The sequence below is a fragment of the Diabrotica virgifera genome, chromosome 2, assembly GCF_917563875.1.
Source record: "Diabrotica virgifera virgifera chromosome 2, PGI_DIABVI_V3a".
Lineage (NCBI taxonomy): Eukaryota > Metazoa > Arthropoda > Insecta > Coleoptera > Chrysomelidae > Diabrotica > Diabrotica virgifera.
This window is the reverse complement of record NC_065444.1, coordinates 3,978,623-4,004,958: the sequence shown is the minus strand read 5'-3', so window position 1 is coordinate 4,004,958 and position 26,336 is coordinate 3,978,623. Positions and strand designations below refer to the sequence as shown.

At 31.2% G+C, this 26,336-nt stretch overlaps 2 protein-coding genes across 5 annotated transcripts in view; one reads left to right on the top strand and one right to left on the bottom strand.

Moving 5' to 3' along the window:
• Positions 1-19,597, bottom strand: part of LOC114330136 (LIM and senescent cell antigen-like-containing domain protein 1) — a 48,316-nt gene extending 28,719 nt beyond the window's left edge. Inside the window, exons 1-2 of one of the 3 annotated variants that reach the window (XM_028279451.2) lie at positions 19,461-19,569; positions 19,059-19,102 (exon numbers count right to left, since the gene is read on the bottom strand). In XM_028279451.2, coding sequence (XP_028135252.1) covers positions 19,059-19,081 — 23 coding nt within the window. In that variant the 5' untranslated portion in view covers positions 19,082-19,102; positions 19,461-19,569. Of the gene's footprint in view, positions 1-6,916; positions 7,252-19,058; positions 19,103-19,460 lie in introns of those variants that run through there. The other 2 variants (XM_028279453.2, XM_028279450.2) reach the window with 2 other exon arrangements.
• The window catches only part of LOC114330119 (helicase POLQ-like), a 55,546-nt gene continuing 36,426 nt past the window's right edge, over positions 7,217-26,336 (top strand). Inside the window, exons 1-4 of one of the 2 annotated variants that reach the window (XM_050643329.1) lie at positions 7,217-7,320; positions 19,613-20,171; positions 22,127-23,317; positions 25,812-25,990. In XM_050643329.1, coding sequence (XP_050499286.1) covers positions 19,823-20,171; positions 22,127-23,317; positions 25,812-25,990 — 1,719 coding nt within the window. In that variant the 5' untranslated portion in view covers positions 7,217-7,320; positions 19,613-19,822. Of the gene's footprint in view, positions 7,321-7,342; positions 7,492-19,612; positions 20,172-22,126; positions 23,318-25,811; positions 25,991-26,336 lie in introns of those variants that run through there. The other variant, XM_050643328.1, reaches the window with a different exon arrangement.

The following is a 26,336-nucleotide window of genomic DNA, read 5'->3' as shown; positions in this document are numbered from 1 at the left end:
AAAGTTGTATGACCGCTATAAATCGTTGTATCGCCATCAAAGATAACTATATTGAATAATAAAATCAAATTTTATCAAAAAAAAAACTTCTTTTTATGTTAGCCTACGAACGTTTCAGCCCAACGATTATAAGAAGTATTCACTCAGTCCGGCACTCATTAAGTGTCACGCGCCGTTTTTTTAAGCCAGAACCCTCCTTGTACCTAATATCTATATTGTTTATATCGTTTTTAAAAGGATCATGTTCTGATCCGATTTTTCTGATAAAAATTTAAGAAATTGTATATGCGGCATATAGCTTCTAGACCTAGACCATATTACTCCATTTCTACAATCGTAAATCTAATCTAGAATAAAAGCTCAATTTTGGACCTTAGTTGGTGTACAACCCTTTAAGTAATCCAGTGCTTACCCTTAATCAATTTATTTGGACGGACACTTATTTGAACGTTGAGAATATATGAATAATGTGAACTATTCTGGGATATTTTTTTCTTATTATGAGAAAAATTATCAAAATTTGTCTATCAATAAAAATATTATTTAAGATCATAATAATTTGTTAAGGTTTTAAAGAGGTCGTTTTTGAATATGAGTGTTACTGTATTCACTAAATCTGCCAAAGACAAAGATCGGGTATATGGTCAAATAAATTAAGTGGAGCGACTATACGTGGTAAATGATTGGACTACTAGCAATTTTGCCAGTCATTCCCGTTTGCCCAGCATGGGGACGGACAAAATTGCTAGTATGTAGTTAAATATGCTACAACAGCCCAGCAGCTATTAAAAAACGAGTTGATCTCATGGGACCAACATAGCATGGCAAAGCAAAATATATGTTGACCCTATCGGACCAATGAGACCTGCATAGGCAGCATCAGTGACAACGAGGCAGTGAACGTGTTAAAGCGTGTATACTATCTCTATATGACAATTAACCGTAAAATATCCTTAAGAATAATGAAGCAAAGTAAAAAAAAAATAGACAAAAACTACTTATATGAAGTGAAATACATATCGGCCATAATTCATAACGATAAGAATAATAATATATGTTATTCCGACCGTGATTACGCAAATTATGACAAAAACAATGATAAGCATTTATTATCTGACAATAACGGAGTATTATTTGCATTTTTTGCATAAACAAATGTACAATTATTAGAAAATATATTAAATATTAGGTTAAAACATGAATAAGTCATGACTAATCACAAAACGGTTTTTAAGGTGATACCTACATTTCTTTTGTACTCATGTTACAAGTGAATCATCAAAGAGAACTTTCTATGCAAAATAAATGAACAATTTTTACAAAATTATTTATTAAACATAATTTTTAATATTTAATCGGAAAGTTTAATTTTCCATTCACATATTACTATTTACATTTAATATTTTTTCTTATAGTCTTTCCATACATCTCTTAACCACTTCCTTCCATTAGTTGTTTAACGCTTTTTTTCTAATTCTCAATATTACTTTTTGCAAATCTCATATAGGTACACTGTCCTTTCATCTCTTTCTTGGTAGACCTTTTCGTCTCTTTTGTATTGGCTTTCGAGATAGTACCTCTTTCGGTACTCTTTCCTTTCCCATTCTTTCAATGTGTCTTAAATACTGTATTCTCTGTGCTTTAATTACCCTTGATATTTTTGGTTCTTTATTATCTTTTCTTCTCCACTGGCCATCTATTTTCATACCTCCATATATTGTTCATTGTATTTTCCTCTTCTATCTTTCTAAAAGGTTTATTTCTTATTTTTTAAGCAACCATGTTTCGCATGCATTATGTAGTTGTAGGTTGTAAGCCCACAACTGTTTTGTGGATTCTAATTTTTGTTTTTCTTGAAACACATATTTGGATTTCATCAATTTAGTCCAGGGTAATAAGGAGTTTCTAGGGACACTCAAAGATCCAGGTAGTTGATTACTTTTTTAGTTATTGTAGACCTACAGTAAGAAAACCTACCTGTTTCCTGCCTAAAGTTCGCGTACGTTTTTTAATTTTTAACAATGTAGTGCAAAAATCGCGATTTTTTCGATTTTTTGCACTACGTTCAAAAACTAAATTGTTTAAGTTTTTTAGAACATTGAAAAACCTTCAAAATGCCGATTTTTGAAAGTTAAAAAGTTAATTTGTTGCTACGCAAACTGCAAAATAAGTGAAAATCGTTATTTGTTAATAACTTTTACTAAAACTACCTTAGAACTTTAGTGTTTCACCCAAAGTTGGACATTGGGGTACTTAACAAAGCCTCAATATTTGAGACCGATCAATTAATTAGTTTAAGAGTTATTCTATTTGTTTATCCCAGAGACCTTTATTTTGCAATAAGATAAGACAGAAAATAATGAAGATAGTGGAATTCTGAGTAGGTATGCCAAATGAAAGTAGAAGAGTGATAGTATCAAAATGTATTAAAAAAAGATAAAAAAATAATTAACATAGTCAAAAATCCTAATGACAAATTTTTAAAATTTTGTAGTTTATAAACATTTAGAATAACTTTAAAAATGTTGTCCGTAGAAACAATATTTTTATATATTCGAAAAGATAGTATTTTAACACGAATTTTCAAATAAAAAAATTTAGCCTGGGCTCATTTGGGACAAAGTTAGCCATATGTTTTTTTAATTCACAGCTAATTTGTTTATAATAATTAAGGAATCTCATTAATGCCACTTTAAACAATGGGATTTGTATTTTTTCTTAAAAAATTTGCACAAACATTATACCTTCAAAACACCCTCTACGATTTTTCAAAAATGTAGTGCAAACGATTACTAGGGGGAATCTACAAATCCAGCGAGTTAAAATACCGAAAAAGCAATTTCAAACGAATATAATTTGCTGTATCTCTGGATCAACTCAATGGATTTTGATCTTTCTTTTTTTGATTGGTATGTAATTTTTACGTACATTACAAATATGCAATTTGTTTATAAATTTATTAATTAATAAACAGTCTAATCTGTTTAAACAATTCCTGAAAATTTTTTTTTTACAAAAATCTTTTTTTTTTAACCATTAATGATCACAGAAAAAGTTAAAGTACACTTTAATAAATAAATGATTTGTATTAGATAATTATTTATTGAAGATAATTTATTTATTAAAGTATACCTTAACTTTATCTATGATTAATAGGGATAGTATGGTTAAAATCATGGATTTTTGGGAAAAAATTATTTTTTCAAAAATTGCTTATTAGACTGTTTATTAATTAATAAATGTCTAGACAAATTGCATATTTGTAATGTACAGAAAAATTACATACAAATTAAAAAAAGAACGATCAAAATATACTCAGTAGATCCCGAGATATAGAAAATGATAGTAGTTTTAAGTTGCTTTTTATAGTTTTTGAACTCGTGCATTTGTCGGCTCCCAGCTCCCCCTTCACTTACCACGACTAGTCACCAATTAAACTACATTTTTAAACATTCGTGTAAAATACCAGCTTTTCTAATATGTAAAATGACTTTTTCTACAGAGAATATTTTTAAAGTTATTCTAAATGTTTTTAAACTACAAAATTTCACAAATTTGGCATTAGGATTTTTGACTACATTAGATAATCTGTTTATCGTTTTTTAGTACATTTTGATAGTATCAGTTTTCTACTTTCATTTGGCATACTCAGAATTGCCCTATCTTCATTATTTTCTGTCTTATGTTATTGCAAAATAAAGGTCTCTGGGATAAACAAAAATAGAATAACTTTTAATCTCATTAATGGACCGATCTCAAATTTTGAGGGTTTGTTAAGTACCCCAATACACAACTTTGGGTGAAACACTAAAATTCTAAAGTAGTTTTAGTAACTTTAGTAAGACTTATTAACAAATAACGATTTTCACTTATTTTGCAGTTTGCGTAGCAACAAATTAACTTTTTAACTTTCAAAAATCGGCATTGTGAAGGTTTTTTAATGTTCTAAAAAATTAAATTTTGTAATTTTATGTCAACTATTTAGCTTTTGAATAGGGTGCAAAAAATCGAAAAAATCGTGATTTTTGCACTAAATTGTTACTAATTAAAAAACGGATGCGAACTCTAGGCAGGAAACAGGTAGGTTTTCATCCTATAGGTATACAATAACTAAAAAAGTATTCAGCTACCTGGATCTTTGAGTGTCTCGAACATGGTCTATTTCTAGCTTATTAGCCTGGTCTAATTATCCATGTTATGAAATTGTCCACACTTTTTGTTTTCTTTTGCTACTCTTGCCTTTATCTCCCCTTCCTCATGTCGATTTTCATCTAATTTTGTATCCATTTAAGTACATTATGAATGAAACTCTTTTGAACATGTGTGTATTTTGTCTTTTTCTTATTTATTACAAGCCCAAATTTACCTCTTTTATTATATCGTTCATTAATATTTTTTGATATTTCTTAGACGTCCTTAATAATGTTGGAACTACTTAAATCTAAGTAGATACCAGAATTGGCGACCAATCACACTGCTGAGCTCCACATCCCAAATAATTTCCAAGATCATATTAAACAGACTGAAGCCAGAACTAAGTACAAAAGAAACTAAGAAGCAAAAGCAGGCTAAACGCTCCACGATCGACCAAGTTTATCTAAAAATTATCTTGGAACAAGCTAGAAAATGGCAGAGAAATATAAATACGTTTACAATTTAAAAAAAATTTAAAAAAAAATTTTGGTCTTGGTAAAAGGTATATTATTTTAAAAAGCCCTATAGGGCTACAAACATCGAACAGAACGTTTTCGCTCTAAAAAGAGCATCATCAGTGTTGCAAGAACATGGTGAGCCAACCAAAAAATACGAAGGTCAAAGCCTTTCAAAAATGGACTAAAAGTCACATCAAAATGCTAACATAGCAAATTCCAAAGGATGGATATAATCCCTAAGGATATGGCCCTAGGATAACATATGACTCCCACACGTTGTAAGTGGGTCAAAGGTAACAAATTAGGTCATTATGTTACAAGAGCTGACAGGCAACTAAGATATGAGATATTTTTTGGTTGGCTCACCATGTTCTTGCAACACTGATGATGCTCTTTTTAGAGCGAAAACGTTCTGTTCGATGTTTGTAGCCCTATAGGGCTTTTTAAAATAATATACCTTTTACCAAGACCAAAATTTTTTATTAAATTTTACTTGTAATTAATGGTATACAGCCAGCTACAGGAAATTCTTCCTAGTGGATAAATACGTTTATTAATTCCGAATATTCCTTGGATAGCGCAAACAGAAAGCAAATGTGGAAAATTCTGAACATATTAGTAGAATATAATTATTCTACAAGGGACACAGAGCCAGACTGGAACATGCGGGAGAAATTGTAGAGGATATAGCTATACAAATCGGAGTTAAACAAGGATGAGTACTGTTTCCGGCTCTATTCCTAATCATAACTGATTGGATCATGGAAAAATTAAGCGACAAAAAACAGGCATTAGATGGGACTTGGTACAACCAGCTGGAGAACTTGTGAGTTCACAGATGACATTTGTCTCCTAACCGAACATAGCAGAAGAAGATCGACAAACTTACAAAATACTCCAATGTACTTAATGGAACTTTAGATAAATGCAGAAAAAAAAACGAATCACTTAAAAAACAATACCCAAGAAACTAAAATAAATATAAGACAAATAGAGGAGGTAGGTAACTTTAGATATCAGGGATCAATCATGGAAAAAAGGCGATAGTAGATCAGATGTAGAAAAAAGTATATAGGTCTGGATCCCGCGTATGAAAAAAAAGTTGATTAATAGCAAGCTGAAAATTTGTTGATAGCTTAAGGGTGTCTAGTCGGACAAACTTTGATATATGGGAATACTGGAACAGGGGAAGTTTTAATTGTGGAACAGGTTAAAAATTTGGAACGGTCAGACCACGAAAACGGCACAGGTATTTTGTCCGACACAACAGACTTAAACTCTCCGAACAGAGATTAAACTCCCATGCAAAAATCAGACTGCTATTTATCATCAAATGGGCGTTTTAATGAGTGGAACATGTAGAATATGTCAAATGATAGGAATTATGACAGGTGATAAATAGCAGTCTGATTTTTGCATGAGAGTTTAATCTTTGTTCGGAGAGTTTAAGTCTGTCCTGTCGGACAAAATAAATGTGCCGTTTTCGTGGTCTGACCGTTCCAAATTTTTAACCTGTTCCACAATTAAAACTTCCCCTGTTCCAGTGTTCCTATATATCAAAGTTTGTCCGACTAGACACTCTTAAGCTATTAACAAATTTTCAGCTTGCTATTAATCAACTTTTTTTTCATACGCGGGATCCAGACCTAATAGTAAAGGTACAACATGCATATAACTCCTTAACGAAAATCTGGAACACACACGATATATCAGAATTATTATAACATAAAAATCAAAATATTTTACTGTAATTAACTGTATTAAGAATATATTATTGTATGGCACATAATGTATAAATAAATCGTTGAGAAAAATCTCAAAAATATATTGGGGACTGATAAAATAACAAACGTAGAACTATTGGGAAGGATAAAGCAAGAGAAAATAACAGCCATGGCCATGATCAAAAGAAGGAAATGGAATGGACATACACTAAGGAAAAACTAAAATAATATAATCAGACACTCACTAGAACACCAACAAAGAAAAATATTGGACATAAAAGTAAAGAGGACAGAAGGAAATGAAAATCCTAATTTAGAAAATATAAACTATGAAGAAAAAAAGCGAAAAATCTATAGAAGAAATAAAATATTTAGTAAAATTGGATAGTGCCTGAAATATACCTATAATGTAATCCTATGCTATTGCCTAGAAAGGCATACTAAGGAAGGCACAAGCAAAAGCAGAGTGACTTTCTAAAATATCTGAAAGTACAAAACTACTGAGCTCATGCGCTTTTTTTGAGAATACAATAGATATACCTTTTGGGTTTCTCCAAGAAAAATGGTTTAGGTGGCAGCTGTGGACTACTAGGTCCCAAAGAAACGTCATCGTAACTGTCATACTTGTGATAGGAGTAATCCAATTCCTCTTTGGAGTTAGCTCTCCTCTGAAGCAAGGAACTTTCACCGATAGCACCGACTTTCGGAATCACAGGAGATATGTCCTTCAAATTGTTCAAACTTGGCATTTTCCACGATTTGTTCACTTCACTGACAAGTCATAAACTGATTAATCCGTCACTTGTACTTAAATTCGCACGTTTGGAGTTCGCTGAGCAGTCTTATCTATTAAATGCAAACAATAGTATCTCTTATCTCGTTTACCTTTGTCGATTTCAGTAGTAAATAGGTTTTTTAATTGGAATGTAGTATTTCGTTAGCTGGTAAGTCACGATTTCACTCTTGTATTTAAAAATTATGTGATCATCATACGGACAAAGCGCGACTGGTAATAAATATGCATCAGCGATGTTTTTGTTTTGTTAAAAGTACGTTAGTATTGTTGTATTGGTTAATTTAACAACGTCAATTAGTGGTTTCCTCCACGGGTAAAGGTACCAAGTTATTTTATTTATTTTTATAATGAATAAGTTTATGTAACTGTTGTTTGATTCGCAAAGTTGTTTAAATTGTTTTCAAGTGCCAAATACTCAATTGTATTTTATAAGTGATTTTAACAAGGTTGTTTATTGATTGCGTTTTCAATCATCATTCTTACGGGGTAAGCGCAAGAACTTTTGATATTATTTTGAAATTATTTTTTTTGGCATTTTATTTTTTACTCAATCTGTGTTCTGATAATTGGTCGCAACTACGGAAAGTACTAAGATTGAAAATTCATATATTGGAAATTAAATTGGAAATATTTGAAATTTTGACTTCCAGCTCAAAAATTAGTTAGTTACAAGTGTTTTGCAAAATATTTAATTTCTAGCTGAGCGCTTTCGGCTTACACAGCTATCTTCAATGGTCAAAATTTAAAAGTAGTAAAGAGGAAGAGGTAAAAGTACTTAAGAGGAATCTCATTCTGATTGGTGAAAAATGTTATATTTTTGAAGTTATACTTCTTTACGGGCGTAATGACGGTGAAATTTTATATGGAAAACCTAGCGACCGGGCGCATGCGCATTATAACTTTGTTCTGATTAGATGTTCAAATGACATGACAAAAATTATCCAATATGGCAGCTGTGGGACTGTGGTTTGGTTATAATGTATGCTTGTTGCGTTGTAAAATTTGTAGGAAGAGAAACAACAAACAAAAAGTTAGTTAATGGTTATACTGTATTTTTAAATAGTTTTCATATTATATTTTTGGACTTATTTACATAGAAGAGATGATTGTTTCATGCCAATGTGAAAGCTCATCAAACTGTGCCTAGTATGAGTGCCGCAGATCTCGCTTATTCAAAGCTAAAGAATCTTTCACTGGTAAGTGTTTTATAAATAGTTGATCAAATTTTGTTATGATATTTGAACATAGCCACTTTGCACGACGCAAGTGATTGCGAAATTTATTAGTCGTTATACGGGCTCCGATACTTACCGTGAACCTACCAAAATACATAAGTAGTATGTAATACTTTTATTTACATCATTTGATTACCATCAAAATTTCTATCAATATTCACCTAATATATTGTTTTCTTACTATATGTTTTGTTGTATTTTTTCAATTCTAAATCATTTCAATTCAAAATCAAAATAATTTGATTTACATAAGTTAAAAATGTCAAAAGGTTAATCTGTTTAGTTAGACGATCTTCGCACATAATGACAAGCTGTCTCTGTGGCCAAGTTTTAATGCGAGTGAATCCCAATACAACGGAAATACCAGCCGCGTGGTAAGTTGGTTCGAATCCCAATAGAAACTTTTATTTTTTTATTTTTTTTATACATTTTATGATTGTAAGTATATTTATTATATAATTTTATTTTCAGAAAATACGTATTTAGTTAAAAAATTTTCCGACAATTAATGTTCAGAAATCATTTGTGGCATTTTTAATAAGTTTGTGTATGTTTTATTTTTTTATTATTTTAATTTTTGGCACTGTTTTAATAAAAATGTTTGAGAAGTAGTAAGTATAAATTAATTTAATATTTAAATAAAATATAAATAAAAAGTATATTAATTTCGTTTATAATCATATAATCATATAATAGAAGTATAACTTCTTACGTGCGTACAAAGTACACACACATTCTTTTTTTCACCAATGGGATCCCTCTTTAGTAGTCTTATTTTTTAAATTTTACCACAGCTCTTAAGATGACTTAGTAAGCCGAAGCGCTCAGCTAGTAATTAAATATTTTACAAAGTTTTAAAATACTTTTCTTTTTAATTTATTCCCACAGTTTATCAAAATTGATATTAAAAAGGTAAAGTGGAGGGGAGAACTTCAAATTAAAGCGCGCTAGAAAAATTTGCAATATCTCGCCTTTTATGGCACGCAGAAGCTTGATTTTTTTGAAACATGAGTAGCTTGAGAAAATAATAAGAAAAGTAACTACTTTTACTTCCCGGAAGAATCGGAAAATCCCAAAAAAATAAATTCATTAATTTTTTCCATAAGGTCATTAAATTTAATAATTAATGTATATTATTTATAAAATATAAATTAATTATAAATTAATATTCCAAATATGTTTATTTAAATTAAAATATGAAACTACTAATTTTTTAAAAAGTTTCTAACCTTTGTGAATAAATGGTCTTAAAGTAAATTTTGATACGAATTAATAATTAATATTTATAATCAATTACTTTTAATGGGAAATAAGCCACAATTTTACCAAAAAAAAATGATTTTATTAACGTTTCGAAGCCCAAATCGGGTTTCGTTGTCAAAATACAAAATACTACTAAAATAAACAAAAATGTTGTTGCTAAGTAAAAAAATTCTTCTAATAATTTATTTAATCTCACTCATTTATATTGGCAATTCAGATACATATGATACATTTTAAAGTAGAAGACTTTAAAATGATATCGCCAATATTTATGAGTTGCGTTCCTGGGACGACTTTACTAAAAGATAGTTCATTCGATTACATGAAATCAATCCCAACTCAAGAATATCGGTCACAAAAAAATCATAGCATGTGATTATTGTCTTTAAAAAGACAACCAAATGCAACGATGACAGTAAAATTCTCGCGTTAGAGATTCCATAGTAAATCACGAGGAAAAACCAGGAAAAAACCTTGTGATACTATCCTGACATCGTAAGTATTTGGTCTTACATTTAATTTACTTTCAAAAAACTAATACCAAATTCTGACTTTAATATATTTAAATTATAAATAATATTAATAATACATAGATATACAATGAGTAATACTAAAATATAAAATTTGTATTAACTCGATATGTTATTGACTTACTAATCGTGGTATTTTCTTTATATTGACTTCCTCTTTCAGTATGGGTAACCACATCTTACTGCATTCTACCGAGGAATTTGCGACACAATTGGTTTCATTTAGCATAATTAGAGCCGCTTCTTTGATTTTTCTCTTTTTACTATCTGAATCTCTAACGCGAGAATTTTACTGTCATCGTTGCATTTGGTTGTCTTTTTAAAGACAGATCACATGCTATGATTTTTTTTGTGACGGATATTCTTAAGTTGGGATTGATTTCATGTAATCGAATGAACTATCTTTTAGTAAAGTCGTCCCAGGAACGCAACTCATAAATATTGGCGATATCATTTTAAAGTCTTCTACTTTAAAATGTATAATATACGTCTGAATTGCCAATATAAATGAGTCAGATTAAATAAATTATTAGAAGAATTTTTTTTACTTAGCAACAACATTTTTGTTTATTTTAGTAGTATTTTGTATTTTGACAACGAAACCCGATTTGGGCTTCGAAACGTTAATAAAATCATTTTTTTGGTAAAATTGTGGCTTATTTCCCATTAAAAGTAATTGATTCTAAAAATGCCACAAGAAAATAGCTTCAGAACAACATTAATATTTATAATACATATTTATATAAATCATTTACATGAATCAATAAAAGGGCCTAGCCGGGTAAGATGATGAAAAGTGCCCCCAACTCGATTCTAATTCCATATAGGTCACCGTTTAGCATATATAGTGAAACTAACTTTCTGAAATTTTTAGCCCCCTAGGTGGTCATGTGACCCACCTAGAGCCTAATTAGGCTTTTTATGTTTTTATTTTTTATCTTAGACGCATCGAGAACTAGCGAAAAACTTTAAATAAAAAATTTGTAAGATTTAAAAAGTTCTGTGCGAAAATTTTTTTTTTTTAATTTTTGGCGGGAAATTTAAATTTTAGAACGATTTTAATATTTTAAATGAGTATCAAAAAATAACTAAGAAATTCGTTTTCACGAAAAAAATATATAACGTGTATTTTTGCATAATATTTCACCCTGAATTTTTTCAAATTTTTAAAATTGGTGAAACGCACCTTCAAAAATAAAAAACCGCATTTTTTCGGTTTTTTTTTTCGGTTTTTTGATACAATTTTATACATATTTTTCAAAAAAGGTAACACCGTCACCGGAGCTGGTAAAAAATTTAAAAAGAATTGGGGTTTGCTTATTAAAAATTTTTTGTAACACCATCCATTTTCAAGATACAGGGCGTTGAAGAAAACAAAATTTTACACATTTTTTACGATTTTGCCGAAACTACTGGCAACATTGTAATAAAACTTTGCGGGTTTTAAGAGGTAGTTATTGTGCATATTTTGACATACAATTAAGGATTTGATATTCATCATTGGCGCGCTTAGGGGTAGTGGTTTGAATTTTCAAAGAAAAAAAGATAGTACGCCACTGACATATTTCAAATTAACAATCATTTTTAAATTCCTCATTCAATTTGCGATGAAAAAACTATCTTATCATTTTTTCATACGAGACGCCGTTTTGCTGCAAAAAATAAAATATCTTAACGCTTCCAAAGTATTCGAATTAGTTTTTATAATGGACGTACGAGTTACGTATGTACTCGTAGATGTAGAAACTACTAATAGAAGTTCGAATACTTCGTAAGGGTTAAGATGTTTTATTTTTTGAATAAAAATGGCGCGTCGTATGAAAAAATAGGAAGATAGATTTTTTGTCACAAATTAAACGAGGAATTCAAAAAGGATTGTTAATTTGAAATATGTCAGTGGCGTACTATCTTTTTTCTTTAAAAAGTTCAGACTATTACCCGTATACGCGCCAATGATAAATATAAAATTCTTAATTGTATGTCAAAAAATGCACAACAACTACCTCTTGAAACTCGCCAAATTTTATTACAATGTTGCCAGTAGTTTCGGCAAAATCCTAAAAAATGTGTAAAATTTTGTTTTCTTCAACGCCCTGTATATTGAAAATGGATGGGATTACAAAAAAAAATTTATTAAGCAAACCCCAATTATTTTTCAGTTTTTTACCTATTCTAGTGACGGTATTACCTTTTTGAAAAATATGTATAAAATTGTATCAAAAAACGAAAAAAAAAAAACCAAAAAATGCGGTTTTTTATTTTTAAAGGTGCGTTTCACCAATTTTAAAAATTTGAAAAAATTCAGGGTGAAATATTATGCAAAAATACACGTTATATATTTTTTTCGTGAAAACGAATGTCTTAGTTATTTTTTTATACTCATTTAAAATTTTAAAATCGTTCTTAAATTTAAATTTCCCGCCAAAAATTAAAAAAAAAAATTTTTCGGACAGGACTTTTTAAAGCTTACAACTTTTTTATTTAAAGTTTTTCGCTAGTTCTCGATGCGGCTGAGATAAAAAATAAAAACTTAAAAAGCCTAATTAGGCTCTAGGTGGGTCACATGACCACCTAGGGGGCTAAAAATTTCAGAAAGTTAGTTTCACTATATATGCTAAACGGTGACCTATATGGAATTCGAATAGAGTTGGGGGCACTTTTCATCATCTTACCCGGCTAGGCCCTTTAAATATTTCTTATGAAATAATAGTAAAATTCAACTTTTTATGGAAAAATTTAACTAATTAATTTTTTCGGGATTTTTTTTGCTTTATAAAAGGGGTCTTTCTTCTATTGCATTGCTGTTATTTCGAATTTCTTGAAAAAAATTCTTACTTCCTTTAGATGTACATATTGTCTACATTTAGTACTTCACCAAAATATCCCCTCCATTTATTTACAATTATGTCTTCATCTGCTATTAATTCTCCATACTTTGCTTTATAAAAAGGGTCTTTTCCTATTGGATTGCTGTTATTTCGAATTTCTTAAAAAAATTCTTACATACTTCCTTTTTGTATTTCTCTCATGTTTTTGTCAATGAACTTCGTTTTTTTGATCTACAGATGATTTTTGCCGTTCTTCTTTCCATTTCATATTTAGCCTTATCCTTTGCTTTTTCTGCCTGTAGCATTTTTCCTTTGTATTCCTTCTTATTGATAGCTTCCTTGCATTTGGTGTCAAACCACTCGGTTTTATACATTTTTGTTTTTCCTGGAATTACATTTTTGCCGCCAAGTTTTTCTGATTCTCCACCTTTCATCTATAATACTCCCTCGGGTTACATGCAGGTTGTGTTTTGCAATTTCGTCTGCAAATTTTTCTCTACATTTTTCTTCTTTTAGATGTTGTATATTTAAAGTTTCTTCTAGGATCAAATTGCTTTTATTTTTTATTTCAAACCTTTGGTTAAGTTTTGAGATTACCAGGAAATGATAGCTCTTATTTTTGCAAATATCACTGTCCCCAATTCTTCGGCACCTTTTTTAATTCTATTTTTAATTCTATATGATCAAAGTGTTTTTGTTATTATTAAGCAGGTGTTTAAAAACATTATTACACAATGAATGAAAAAACCTCGTCAAGGGCCAAGAAAACCTGTTCCTTTGTTCAACTTTGGCCAACACAGAACCCAAATATGTAAATTAATCAATTTATTCCTAATTGATTTGCATCAACATTTATACACATTAATCACATGAAGGTCATATTTATATTGGTCAGTGTATTAATATATTCTATGTGTAGAATGTAGCGTTATGTAACCTGCGTCCTAATTCGCGTACGAAACAAAACATTCGAAGTTTGGAATACTTAGGTATCTAAAAGAACTTACATATTTTTTGTAAAATATTAAAACAATATATTACCGACGAAGTACTTTGAAATATTTTTAAAATTAGAAAAACAAAATTATTTACGAATAAATCTGATTATTAAAAAATATGTATATGAAGATTTTAATTCAAGGAAAAACAACTTCTACGACAAAACAGATTACAGTTGATAAAAAATTATGGCACCATAAAAAGAGTTTTTTATATTGTAATTAGTTGATTACATTGGAAGAGTAAATATATAATTTTGTAAATTAACATACACAATAATTACTGTTGTGTTCTAAACTTAATACCAAAAATTATGCTTATTTTCATAGTTATTGATTTTCTCGTGGATTCCGCTATTGTTATTATTTTGGATTTTTCTTTTTTTTACACTGTTAGGCGAATGTTTACCAAACTTCTTTTTTGAGCTTATACCGGGTGAAAGAAAAGAAATGTTTGTCTTATGTTAAGTTTGAGACACCCTGTAGGGAGGAAAAGGCACAAAGGTGGATATACATCGAAATTAAGTTATAGTCTCATGTTTCATGTGAACTTTTTATTTTTCAAACGTCCCTGTTATCTTAAAAAACAAAGAAACTAGATGGCTTTACTTTTTAACATCTGTTTAACTGATACAATACTAATGCCTGGTTGCACCAACAGATCTTAAGCTTAAGACGTACCATTAGCTCAGCTTTGAACCATTGACTCTTGGATCAATTTTAAGCTTGCTACAATGGATTATGTTGCGCTGTGGGACCGTTTAAGTATTACGTAACGCAGGTTGGGGGGGGGGTTAAAAGTCTTCAAAAATCGCGTTACGTAATACTTGAACGGTCCCTGTGCATATCGCTCACCTCGTTGACAAATAACTCTGATAAGTGTCGATCAGAACTGTTTACGTTATGTGTCTTTCAGTTTTTACAGTTTTGTACTGTTGTTATTTTTTTATTGTCAATTTAGTATTGTTTCAGTTCAAACACATGTTAAAGAATAAAACTGCTATTTTCTTTATTTTTAAAGATGTCAGGTAAACCCAAAACACAAAATGTTGACAAAACATAGAACTACAACACGATTTTGATGTATACTCACATTTGTATCTTTTCCTCCCTACAGGGTGTCTCAAACTTAACATAAGAAAAACATTTCATTTTTTCCACCCGGTATAAGTACAAAAAGGGAGAACAAGGTACAAAGGTGAGTACTTTTTATTTTGTTCTCCCTACAGGGTGTCTCAAACAACATAAAAAAGAATGTGTGTGTGTGTACTTTGTACGCACATAAGAAGTTATACTTCTATTATAATATAATCTAACTTCATATTATGATTTCAACGAAATCAATATACTTATCTACTTTAAGCAGTTTTTTGTATTGTATTTAAATATTAAACTAATTTTAGAAAGAACAAAAAGACTACCAAAAATTAAAAAAAAAAAGGATATGACTTTGTCAGGATTCGAACAGGGGACCTCTCGATCCCTAGGCGAATGCTCTACCGATCAGCTACCACCGCTTTTGTATTCAGTCGATCATTTCTCGGACATAATTACAATCATGGTGACACGATACATTAATTGAAAATAAACATTCTCAATAATACTTATAAGGAGAAAGACAAATCCACAGACATAAAAATTATAATAAATACATTTACTAAAAACACTAATAATATATTCTTTTCACGCACACCTTATTTACGCTACATACCTAACTTAAAAGATGTAGTGACTAATACCATACTGTCGGTGTGCGCATGCGCCAGGGAATGTAAAAATTCACCCTCGTGCTCAAAGAAGTATAACTTCAAAAAACATTTTTTCTTTTCCTCCACCCAGTATAAAAAATCAACTTTTAAAATGATCATAATAATTTTTGGCGTTGCAAAACTTTTGCAGCTAAGTTTATTTTTTATTAAACAAAAAATAAATCAGTGGTAGCACGTGATATTTGAGTTTTGAGTTCTACTAGTTCAAAAATTGTTGTTAGGCAAATTTGAATATTGAATGCGATTCGAATAGCGATATATTGTGAGTCAAAGCAAAAGACATTTGAGATGCTTCCCGTTTATATCAAATAAATTAATCATTTTTTTACAAATAAAAACGCTTCTAAGATCTTTGTTTTCTTCTTATTTCGCCGCCTCCTTTGGAAGGTTGGTGATCCAAATGGCAATTGTAATTTTGGAAACCGCTTCACAAAAGATTTCTGGGAATGAGCGGTCAGACCATCTTCTCAGGTCTTTCAGTCATGAGTTGTGGTGTCTTTCTACTGATCTTTTGCTCTGCACTTTACCTTTTAATGCGATTTGGAGTAATTCATATCTTTCATCTCCCAAAACATGATCCAAATATTGTATTTTCCTCTCTTTGACTGTGTTTATCAGTTCCTTTTTGTTAACTCAGGCGCCAAAGTACCTCGATGTTAGTAACTTTTTAATTCCTGAGTTTGTTAGTCAATTATAAATAAAACACATTGTTATTGCTTAAACTTTACATAATACACTTTATATTTAAGTTTGCACTCTCTGCTTTGGAATTCAAAAGTGATATTTGACCCTCAAGCCTTTATTGAATTTACAACACAAATTCAATTTATTAAGTTGTGATATATATTTTAGAGATCCTTGATATCAGTCTTGTTATTGATACAATTTTGATCTTTATGTGAATCATCTCCAATATACAACTTTTGTTGTAGTTCTGTTAATTTTCCAAAATATGTACAATTTCCAAGTCAAAAGCATGGTTACTTTTCTACAGCATGTTGGCTAAGACTGTAGTGTTTATTTTATTGGTTTGTACACTATGTTTGTATGCCACAACTCTTCTATGTATATATTAGTGTGTTTGTCCAATATACGCTGAATTGCAGGCTTTACAATTTACTTTATATAGAATCTCTGACTGCTGATCCTTAGTAACATTGGGTTTAAATTTTGATCAATATTTTCCTGATATTTTAGATGATTTATGTCCAACATTGATGTCATATGTTGCAAACATTTTTGACATTTGTTCAGAGAATCCATTAATGTATGGTAGGGATATGTAGTATTTGTTTAAGTGGTGACGTTACTATTATTATTGTTAGGTATGGTTTTTATTGGATTTGGATCGGTATTAGAACTAGATTGATTTCTGATAATGCAACTTCTGTTTTTAATTAGACGATTGTCAAATTCTACTAAATCTAAACTAATTCTACTAGATTTCCCACCACCATTTTCAAAGGTTTCATCTGATTTTCACTTAATCCTAAACATACTCACAGCATGGAATATGTTGACTAAAAAGGTATACACTGACTTGTACCTGTAAGATGCAATAAAATATGCCAAAGAACATTTTATGAAGCTATTTTAAACTCTTCTGATTATAACTGACTTAATATAAAAGTATTTGCTGCTGTTTTAACATGTTGAATCACATCTGGATCTTCTTCTGACAAGTTTCTTGAAATCAATTTTTAACAGAAGATATCAATAATTTTTAACCATTAAAAACTTAAACATGATACAATTGTATAGTAACACCTTTTTATTCATTCTGATCACTTACTTGCGTTAACTTTCATTCTACAGCAAATGCCTAACTCATGGTTTAATTTCTAACTTCTTCTAGCTAGAGAGATGAATAAATATTTTTTTAAATGCATAGGTACATTGTTCGCAGTTACCAACAAAAAACAATAAAACTGCAAACCCAACCAAACTCTTGGGACTGGTGAAAATGAATGCATTGCAGCACACTAATGTAGATGGTTCTAAGAGCTGTGTTGTGGTGTCCTATATAAGATTGCCAGAATGTGCAATGCATTGCTTGCAGCAAATTTCTTCTTGCATCAGCTGGCTTGCTGATCTTAGCACATAACTTTACCACTGTTAGTTTTACTGGCTAAGGCTGTCAGTGCTTCACAGCCTTAGCCTACCGATGTTTGTGCTATATGACTCTAAAAGGTGAAGATCAGGGGGCCACGATCCATGGGAGATTTAATCACAGTTGGGTTATAGTATATAACAAAAATAGATATACCTATATGCAGTGCTGTTTTTGTAATAATATAAGGTTCCGGTACGCAATGGTTCCGGTAAGCTTAGGTTCCGGTACGCAATGTTCCTGGTGGTCTGGGGAGTGTTCATAGGGGGGTTCACCCCCGGGAAAACTTTTTACATTTATCAACAATAAGGGCGTTTTAAAGCTATTTGGGAGCAAGGGAAGAATTCAGGAATTTGTCTATAATTTTGTTGATTTTTTAAATTTTTTGTACCAAGAGGTGCCGGTACGGCGTACCGGCGCGTACCGTCACAAAAACAGCACTGCCTATATGCACTAGAAAACAACGAAAAACTTGACTGACTTATTACAGTAGAAGGAAGCCACTTGAGCACACTTTGACCTTTGACCCCCTGCGGCTTGAACTGTGTGTCAAATGTTGCAAATTATGTCACATAAATGTCAAAATGTCACAAATTATGATTTGATTTGCAACATTTAGTTCAAGCCGCTGATTTACAAAGGTCTAAGTGTGTTCAAGTGGCTTATCTTCTACTTATTACAAACTATTTAGGGAGGAGTTTAATAAAATATAAGAGATTTAGAAGTTAACATTGTTTTACTATAGATATGGTTTCTTCAAGACATTTAGTGCACTGCCTTTAGCACTTACATAACTTACCAAATAGTCATAAAACCAGTACGACAAAAGTTTTAAATTGTATTTAAAATTTCTACGCTAATACCAAATGCATAAATAAGTACTAAACTATTATAGAAACAAAAAGCTATAAGCTACCAATGAAAACCCCCAAAGACTATAAGCAGGTAATTTGTATATTAATATTGTGTTAATTTAAGTGAATTACAGAAGCCAGTGGTATGAAGTGTTATTACAGTGCCTGCCATTTTAAATAACCAATAATCCAAGTTCCTTCCCACATAAAGTCAACATACTGGCAGTGAGATTTAGTATTGTTAAATACAGTTACCCAAAATGTTTAGTCTTTAGTTTAAACACTATTCTCAAGCTTACCCAGGCATAGGGGTCGGTGACATTTTTACAACTCCTCAAATAAACTGAAAAACCAATAAACATTTATAATACAAGAAACACTGCTACAATCGCAGCTCAAAACATACTCATACTGATACTCCAGCTTATTGATACAGAAGCACATTCAATAATATAATATTACGTAAAAACAACAGATATAAAATTATTGTATTGCTTTAATATGACTGCGACTTAATGGCATTGCTTAATAAATTTGCTTTTTTAACTTCCCAAAGTTATTTAACAAAAATAGAAATTACCTAAAAATACAATGTTCCAATGCTTGGGTGAATGTTTAATTAACCGTAGCTGTAACTATTAAATTAAAAATATTGTTTTCTAAATAAAATTACCTATTTCAATTAAATAACATAAACTTACCAATTATAAAATGTAAATTTTTAGCAAAATTACGAAATTTTACACACCCAATATTTGTGGTCAGTTTCAGTTGTCAATGTCAATACAAATTTATTTTGACGTTTACCATTCTTTTCGTGTTGTGTTGTTAACATCTTTGTTTTCTTTCTTAGGATGGACAAAGATGGCTGCTACAAAGAGATCAGATGCAAGTGATACACTGATGTTTTTAGCACTGACCAATCATATCTTGTATGTCCATTTAAAGAATCTCAAGAACGGAAGTGATTGGTGTGTAGGCTGCAAGGACAGGTGACAGAATTTTGAATTAAAATTGAGGTTATATTTATGGTGAAGAAGGATAAGTTTGTTTTTATTGAACAATGAATGAATCAAATAAAAAACAAATTATGTTTAACATGATACAAAAATCAAAAGAAGAAAATCAAAATGCATTGCAAAATAGGAAAGATCCAAGAAAAAAATCAATTTACTTTCAAAAAAGTTCTAGTGGTGTTTTTAGCTCTATAGATTCTTGTGAAGACTATGTCATTGAAACAAACACTTCAGTTCCTACTACAAGTTCTGATAAAAGAAATATTGAATTCAGTCTACCTAACTTACCGGGGTCGAAAAAGTTAAAATTAGATAATACTGCCAAAATTGAAGAGCCTCAACAATGTTTACAAGATACACTTGATTCTGTTAATATATCAAAATTATTAGAAAAGAGTAAGCACAATCTTATTAACGGGTTAACACATTTGTTGTGACTTTTCACCAGAGTTGGTATCTAAACGATAAGTATAATATACATACATTAAAACCTTGATAGAACGGACTTCAGATATAACTGACAAAAAATATGAAAAATCGAATTCTAGAAGGAAAAACAACAAGGACAGGATCTCGGCACTGCTTTATGCTAACGCCTATGGATCGCATGGATTGACTACTATAATTGTTGGTGAATCTGGTAAACCTAGTGTTGGCAAAGATATAATCATCAAAAGGCATCATCTACCCGTTTCTTATTATAGCTCTAATAGGGCATGGTTCACCAGATATATTTTCAAAAACTGGTTTTTAAAGGATTTGTACCTGCAGTGAGAAAATTTCAAGAGAAGAAACTGGTAATACCGCATAAAGAGGTGAAATGTTTATTGATTTTAGACAAAGCTCCTGCTTATCCTCTGAAAGTATTCTAAATTCAAAAGATGGCAACTTTAATTGTATGTTTTGTCAAAAAATTCATCGCTTACTCAACCCATGAATCAGTGAATAATTTTGTCAACCAAATGAGTATATTGCAGAAAGTTTTTAGATAAAGTAGAAAAGTAAAAAAGTAGCAAACAAAACTTTATTCAAAAATGAACTACCATTTTCAATTTCTTAGCAAAACGAAAATACAGCTGAACCATATTCTAGTCCAATCAGAGAGTGCAGCAAGCACCTCTACCGGTTTCGAAACTTATTAGTCAGGAGGCACATATGCTGCTCTCTCTGATCCAACCAAAACAAACCCCAGCGTGCAGTCCCGGATTGCAACGAACAAAATGGCATAGATGCCCTAGTGGCAACTGCTAGCAAAAAGACTAAGTTCTCACTCTAATGGCATATAAAACAACATAATGCTATTCTACATCCCACCAGAATGAAAACAATGGGAATCTTCTATGGTTACACCTCCGAGGCTTCTACAATTTGCAAGCCATACGGATGCTGAGACGGAACCATTCTCGTTGGAACTTTACCGCTCTGAGCAGATGGGACGTGAATTGTAAATTGTAGAATTCCCTCATCTTCCTTAGTCTCAGCATCCGTATGGCTTGCAAATTGTAGAAGCCTCGGAGTTGTAACCAGAGAAGGTTCCCATTGTTTTCATTCTGGTGGGATGTAGAATAGTTGTTTTATATGCCATTAGAGTGAAAACGTAGTCTCTTTAAAACCTTATTCCTTTTTTAACTTACAGATTTGTACATTGTATCTAAATACACTACTTACATGCCTACATAATTTCTAAAAAAAAATTTGATTTATTTTAAACCTATTTTTATACAACATACTTTCAGCTTTAACAGACATCCCGTTCCCCCAATTAGTCCCTTATATCGAGGTTTTACTGTACTTGTAACCTGTACTCAACAGGTTACTGTCTCCGATCAGAGTCATGCGCAACTATTAAAGTATTACACTGGCTCCGATTGGGAGTCATGCACACGGAATGTATTAATTGCTACATTCACCCAATGAGGTGGACCCAGTACCCCTCCCTGGTGCTAAGACAAAATCTTGTACACTGGTCAGGAGTGTAAGAGCTATATTTTCTGTATTTATTGTCATAGAACAATTTTACAAATACCATTAGGTTTCTCGTGTGAAAATCAAGATATAATTTAGCTGGCTCTTAACCTGCTAACACGTTCTGTGCAAATGATGTCAAAAGACATTTTTTGATTCTTAAGGCATAGGCACATGTTGTCTTTTGACTCTATTGGCATGGGCACATAAATTACTTTAGTATATCGTCAGCCTCATGTGAACAATGTCTTCCAAGTCATGCGCATGAAATGTTTTAAACACACTTGATTTTTATAAATATGTATATTTGCCTACTTCTACTATGTTGCATACTTTGTTTTTGCTTCTAAATATTACATTTATAATCCTAATTAATTGTTTTTTAGGTAGTCCCGCAGAAAAGAATGAATATGATGCATTTGCCAATTACCTTAGTGGTGTTACTCCTAAAAACAATGCAAGCAAAGAAAAAGGTTTAAAAAAAGATGTAAACTCTTCAATTAGCACAAGCAATGAAGATCTTTTTGGCTCACAATTTCTTGATACTCAAACTTTAAATCAAATTGATATCAATATAGAAAAGAACAATACATCCCTTAATAACAATGTTAAACAGGTCTGTGCAAATGATGATAACAAACAATTACAATTTCTTGATACTCAAACTTTAAATCAAATTGATATCAGTATAGAAAAAAACAATACACCTCTCAATAACAATGTTAAACAGATCTGTGCAAATTCTTCCATAAATGATGATACCAAACAATCACAATTTCTTGATACTCAAGCTTTAAATCAAATTGATAGCACTATAGAAAAAAACAAGAAACCTCTAAATAATAACAAACAGATATGTGCAAATTCTTCCGTAAATGATGATACAAAACAATCACAATTTCTTGATACTCAATCTTTAAATCAAATCGATAGTACTATAGAAAAAAACAAGGCACCTCTAAATAATAACAAACAGATTTGTGCAAATGACTCAGTCAACAATGACATCAAACAGGTTCAGAAAGAAGGGGACGATCATAAATTTGCAGTTCCTTTAAAGTTATGTTTTAAAGAAAGGATCAAATCCAAAGTATCAGTGAATGAGACATTGATCGACAAAGAAATCGGAGAAAGAACTGTACTATTTGAAAACGAAAAAGTTACTACTGAGTACAGGAGAGAAGTGGATCAAATATTTGAACAAATTGAAAACTCCATATGTGCTATGGGTGAAGAGAGTTCAAAATATAACATACCTGAAGAATTCTTAGATATAATATTTAATGATGATTTCGAAACATCTCCAGATAAAAAAGAGATCACAGAAAAACCTAGTACTTCTTCAGATTCCCAACTTTCTACTTCTAGAATGGATCTGAGTTTTGGCTCTCTTATTAAGAAAGCACTTATAAAAAATTCTACAAAGTCTCCCGGGGAAAGAAAAAAGGTTGTTGATGTATTGAATTTATCAATTAATGAGTCAAAATCAGTATTTGTGCCTTTAGGTCCATTTTATGGGCTTCCATTGAAAGTTAAACAGTTAATACAACAATATAAAGGAATAGAAGAACTTTATGGTATGTAATTAGCTGTAGGTAATAAATAAATTATAAAATTTTGTTTTGAAAAATATAAACTGGATTAATTGATGGATTCGACCCTTACTTGATGGAAGTTCATTTTTTCTAACAATAAAACACTGAAAACGTTTGTTTTCTATACTTCCACAAAATTTATTACAACTAAGTGACTACAGCTGTTTCGGCAGAGTGCCTTTCTCAAGTGATATAGTTTACAATGTGCTTGCCTTTTTAAAGTTTTTAACTGAAGAGGTTGAGGAGTGGGGGCTGTTTGTCTCGAGTTGGTCATTCAGAATTATATCTGTTTTTTTCAATTTATTAATTTCCATAGACTCTAATAAAGATAGCTTAAGGCCTTTATTTTGAATATGCAGAATTTGAAACTGTTCATTAAAAGAATGATTATGATCTAGATGAGAAGTGCGTATGTAGAAGTGTCTGTTTTTCTATTGTTGAAAGCCCTTTTGTGTTCTGCTATCCGTTTGTCAAAGGTTCTGCCAGTTTGACTGATGTAAGTTTTCGGACAGTCACCACAAGTTAGTTTGTACACACCACTCTGTAGTTGTTTTCTTTTTCGGCTCTTATTGTTCTTCATATATTTGCTTAAGTTGTTGTTAGTTCTGAAAGCTGCTGTTATTATTTTCTTTTTTATGTAGTCTATTATATCTGAGTTCATTCCCATTTGTTTCTTAATCTCTGTTATTTATTGTATCCCTTCTTCTTGTTACTCTGCAGCTTCTCCTTAGGAATTTCATCTCTGTTGCTCTTATTTTGTTTTTGGCTTTCTTATTTATTATCCAATTTTCACACTCCTAATTTATTTTCTTCTTTTTGTTTTTATACTGATGTCATCCCACGTGCGCCACAAGATAATACATTGCAAAACAAAAAGAGATGAAACTAGTGGAGATGGAAATGATCGTTATATTCGTCTAAAATAACATTAAATTACATAGTTTCCCACCTTTAGACGTAGCAGAGGAGTATGACAACTGTCACTGTGACAGTAGAATTTTATAAAATACTCCTGTCACAGACGTCTAAACGTGGGACAACTATGTAATTTAATGTTATTTCATACGTTTATAACGATCATTTCCACCTCCACTAGTTTCATCTCTTTTTGTTTCGCAATGTATTATGTTTTCCATCTTTTGCGCTATTTTGTCGGTTATTAGCGCGCTCATCACTGTATACAGTCTCTTGCACGGGCGCCCATATAAAAACTTTTAGGGGCGGGGGGCAGACGTGAAGATGTTGCACTTTATATTTTGTATACTTTGGATAACCATATATAATTTAAAGCACCCGAAAAGCCAGGGCGCCATGGAGCCAGGAGCACCCGAAAGGCCATGGCGCCCATGGTCTCTTGTGTTGTTTGTCCTAGTCTATTTTTTATATCTTCTTCAGTTGTTCCTTTGTTTGATATTATGAAACTTAAATACTTGTACGTGTATATAACTTACTAATAATAGCTAAAGTAAGGAAAATAATAATAAAAGAGCTTTATTTGAATTATCCTCAGTTAAGTTCAGTTCATAGCTGCTTTACTCAACATAGTACCAACATAACAAACATATTCAACAAACTGAAAAGTCTGAACGAAAGCAAGCAAAACCATCTTTTACTTTACTCTAAACATATTCAAGTCAGAAATTCATAAAACTGCGCTAAATCTTCTGATAGATAATTCTTGATCATCCTTTTATAAATTCCTGTAAATCCTGATCATCCCTGTAAATTTAATGTTTTTCGTGGATTCCGGTATTTCATTATATGTTTTAGTAGCATTATAAGAAACGGATCTTTGATACATTGAAGCTCTTTAATTATATACGTACATACATTCATTAAGCATTACAACTGCTAGGGATTATAGCTGATGCCATGGCGTTTAAAATCCTATTCTTGGGTGAGGTGGATTATACCCCTATGTCATTTATAGCTTGCTGTGTATTTTCTCCTGTCCTTGCACTGAACTCTCCAGTCTTTAACATTGATTGCTCTTATATCTTCTTCTACATCATCCAGCCATCTTCTTCTAGGCCTTCCTCTACAACTGGGCCATAGTGGTGTCCAGTTAGTTATTCTTCTTAGCATAAATATCTGAGTGTGGGCGCCCCTGTATATATCCATTCTAAACGAAGAGATTTTATGTATCCGACTATATTTTCTCATTCTAATTCTTCTTCAATGTCGGCATTTGATTTCATTCTTCTCTCTCCCTCTCTTGTTACATTGTGGTCCAGTATCGTTCCCATTTTTTTGTTTCAAATTTCAGAAGGCTATCTTTCTCCTTCTTGTTAATAGTCGTTGTTTCCATCTCACATGTAACAACAGGTCTTATTGAGGTCTTATATAGGTTCATCTTTATAGGTTCATTCCATATGTTTTTTTGCCTTTCAGAATTCTTTCCTCTGTTCTCTCTCTTCCGGTTTTCTCTATTGTTACTCTTATACATACATATCAATATGGTCTGTACATATTTTAGATTGGCAAGATGAGTGCTTAAAGTTACCTGCCATAGAAAGTAAAAGGAATCTGATCTATGGTTTACCTACAAGCGGTGGAAAGACCTTGGTGGCAGAGATTCTGATGTTTAGAGAACTGTTGTGTTGTAGAAAGAACGCAATTTTTATTCTACCTTATGTTTCTATAGTACAGGAAAAGGTAGGTACATTTTTTTTGTTCTAATATAATCATTTACAGTGTATTTTGTATGGTATGATCATTTTTATGATCATACCAAGATAAAATTCGAAAAGCTGAAAATCAATGTATTTCAGGGTTTTCTGAAATATTTCCAAAGGGTTTATTTTAAAATTAGGCCCCCTATATCAACACTGCATGAACAAAAAAAAGGGACAGATTAATGTCAAGCTAGTAGGTTGCTTCTATATAATCCAGATGGCACTAGTCTGTCAATAACTATATGGTTGTGTATTTAATCAGTGTTACACGAAAATAATATTTAGTTATAGACCAGTAAGGATCTGTGAAAAAACGTATATTTTTG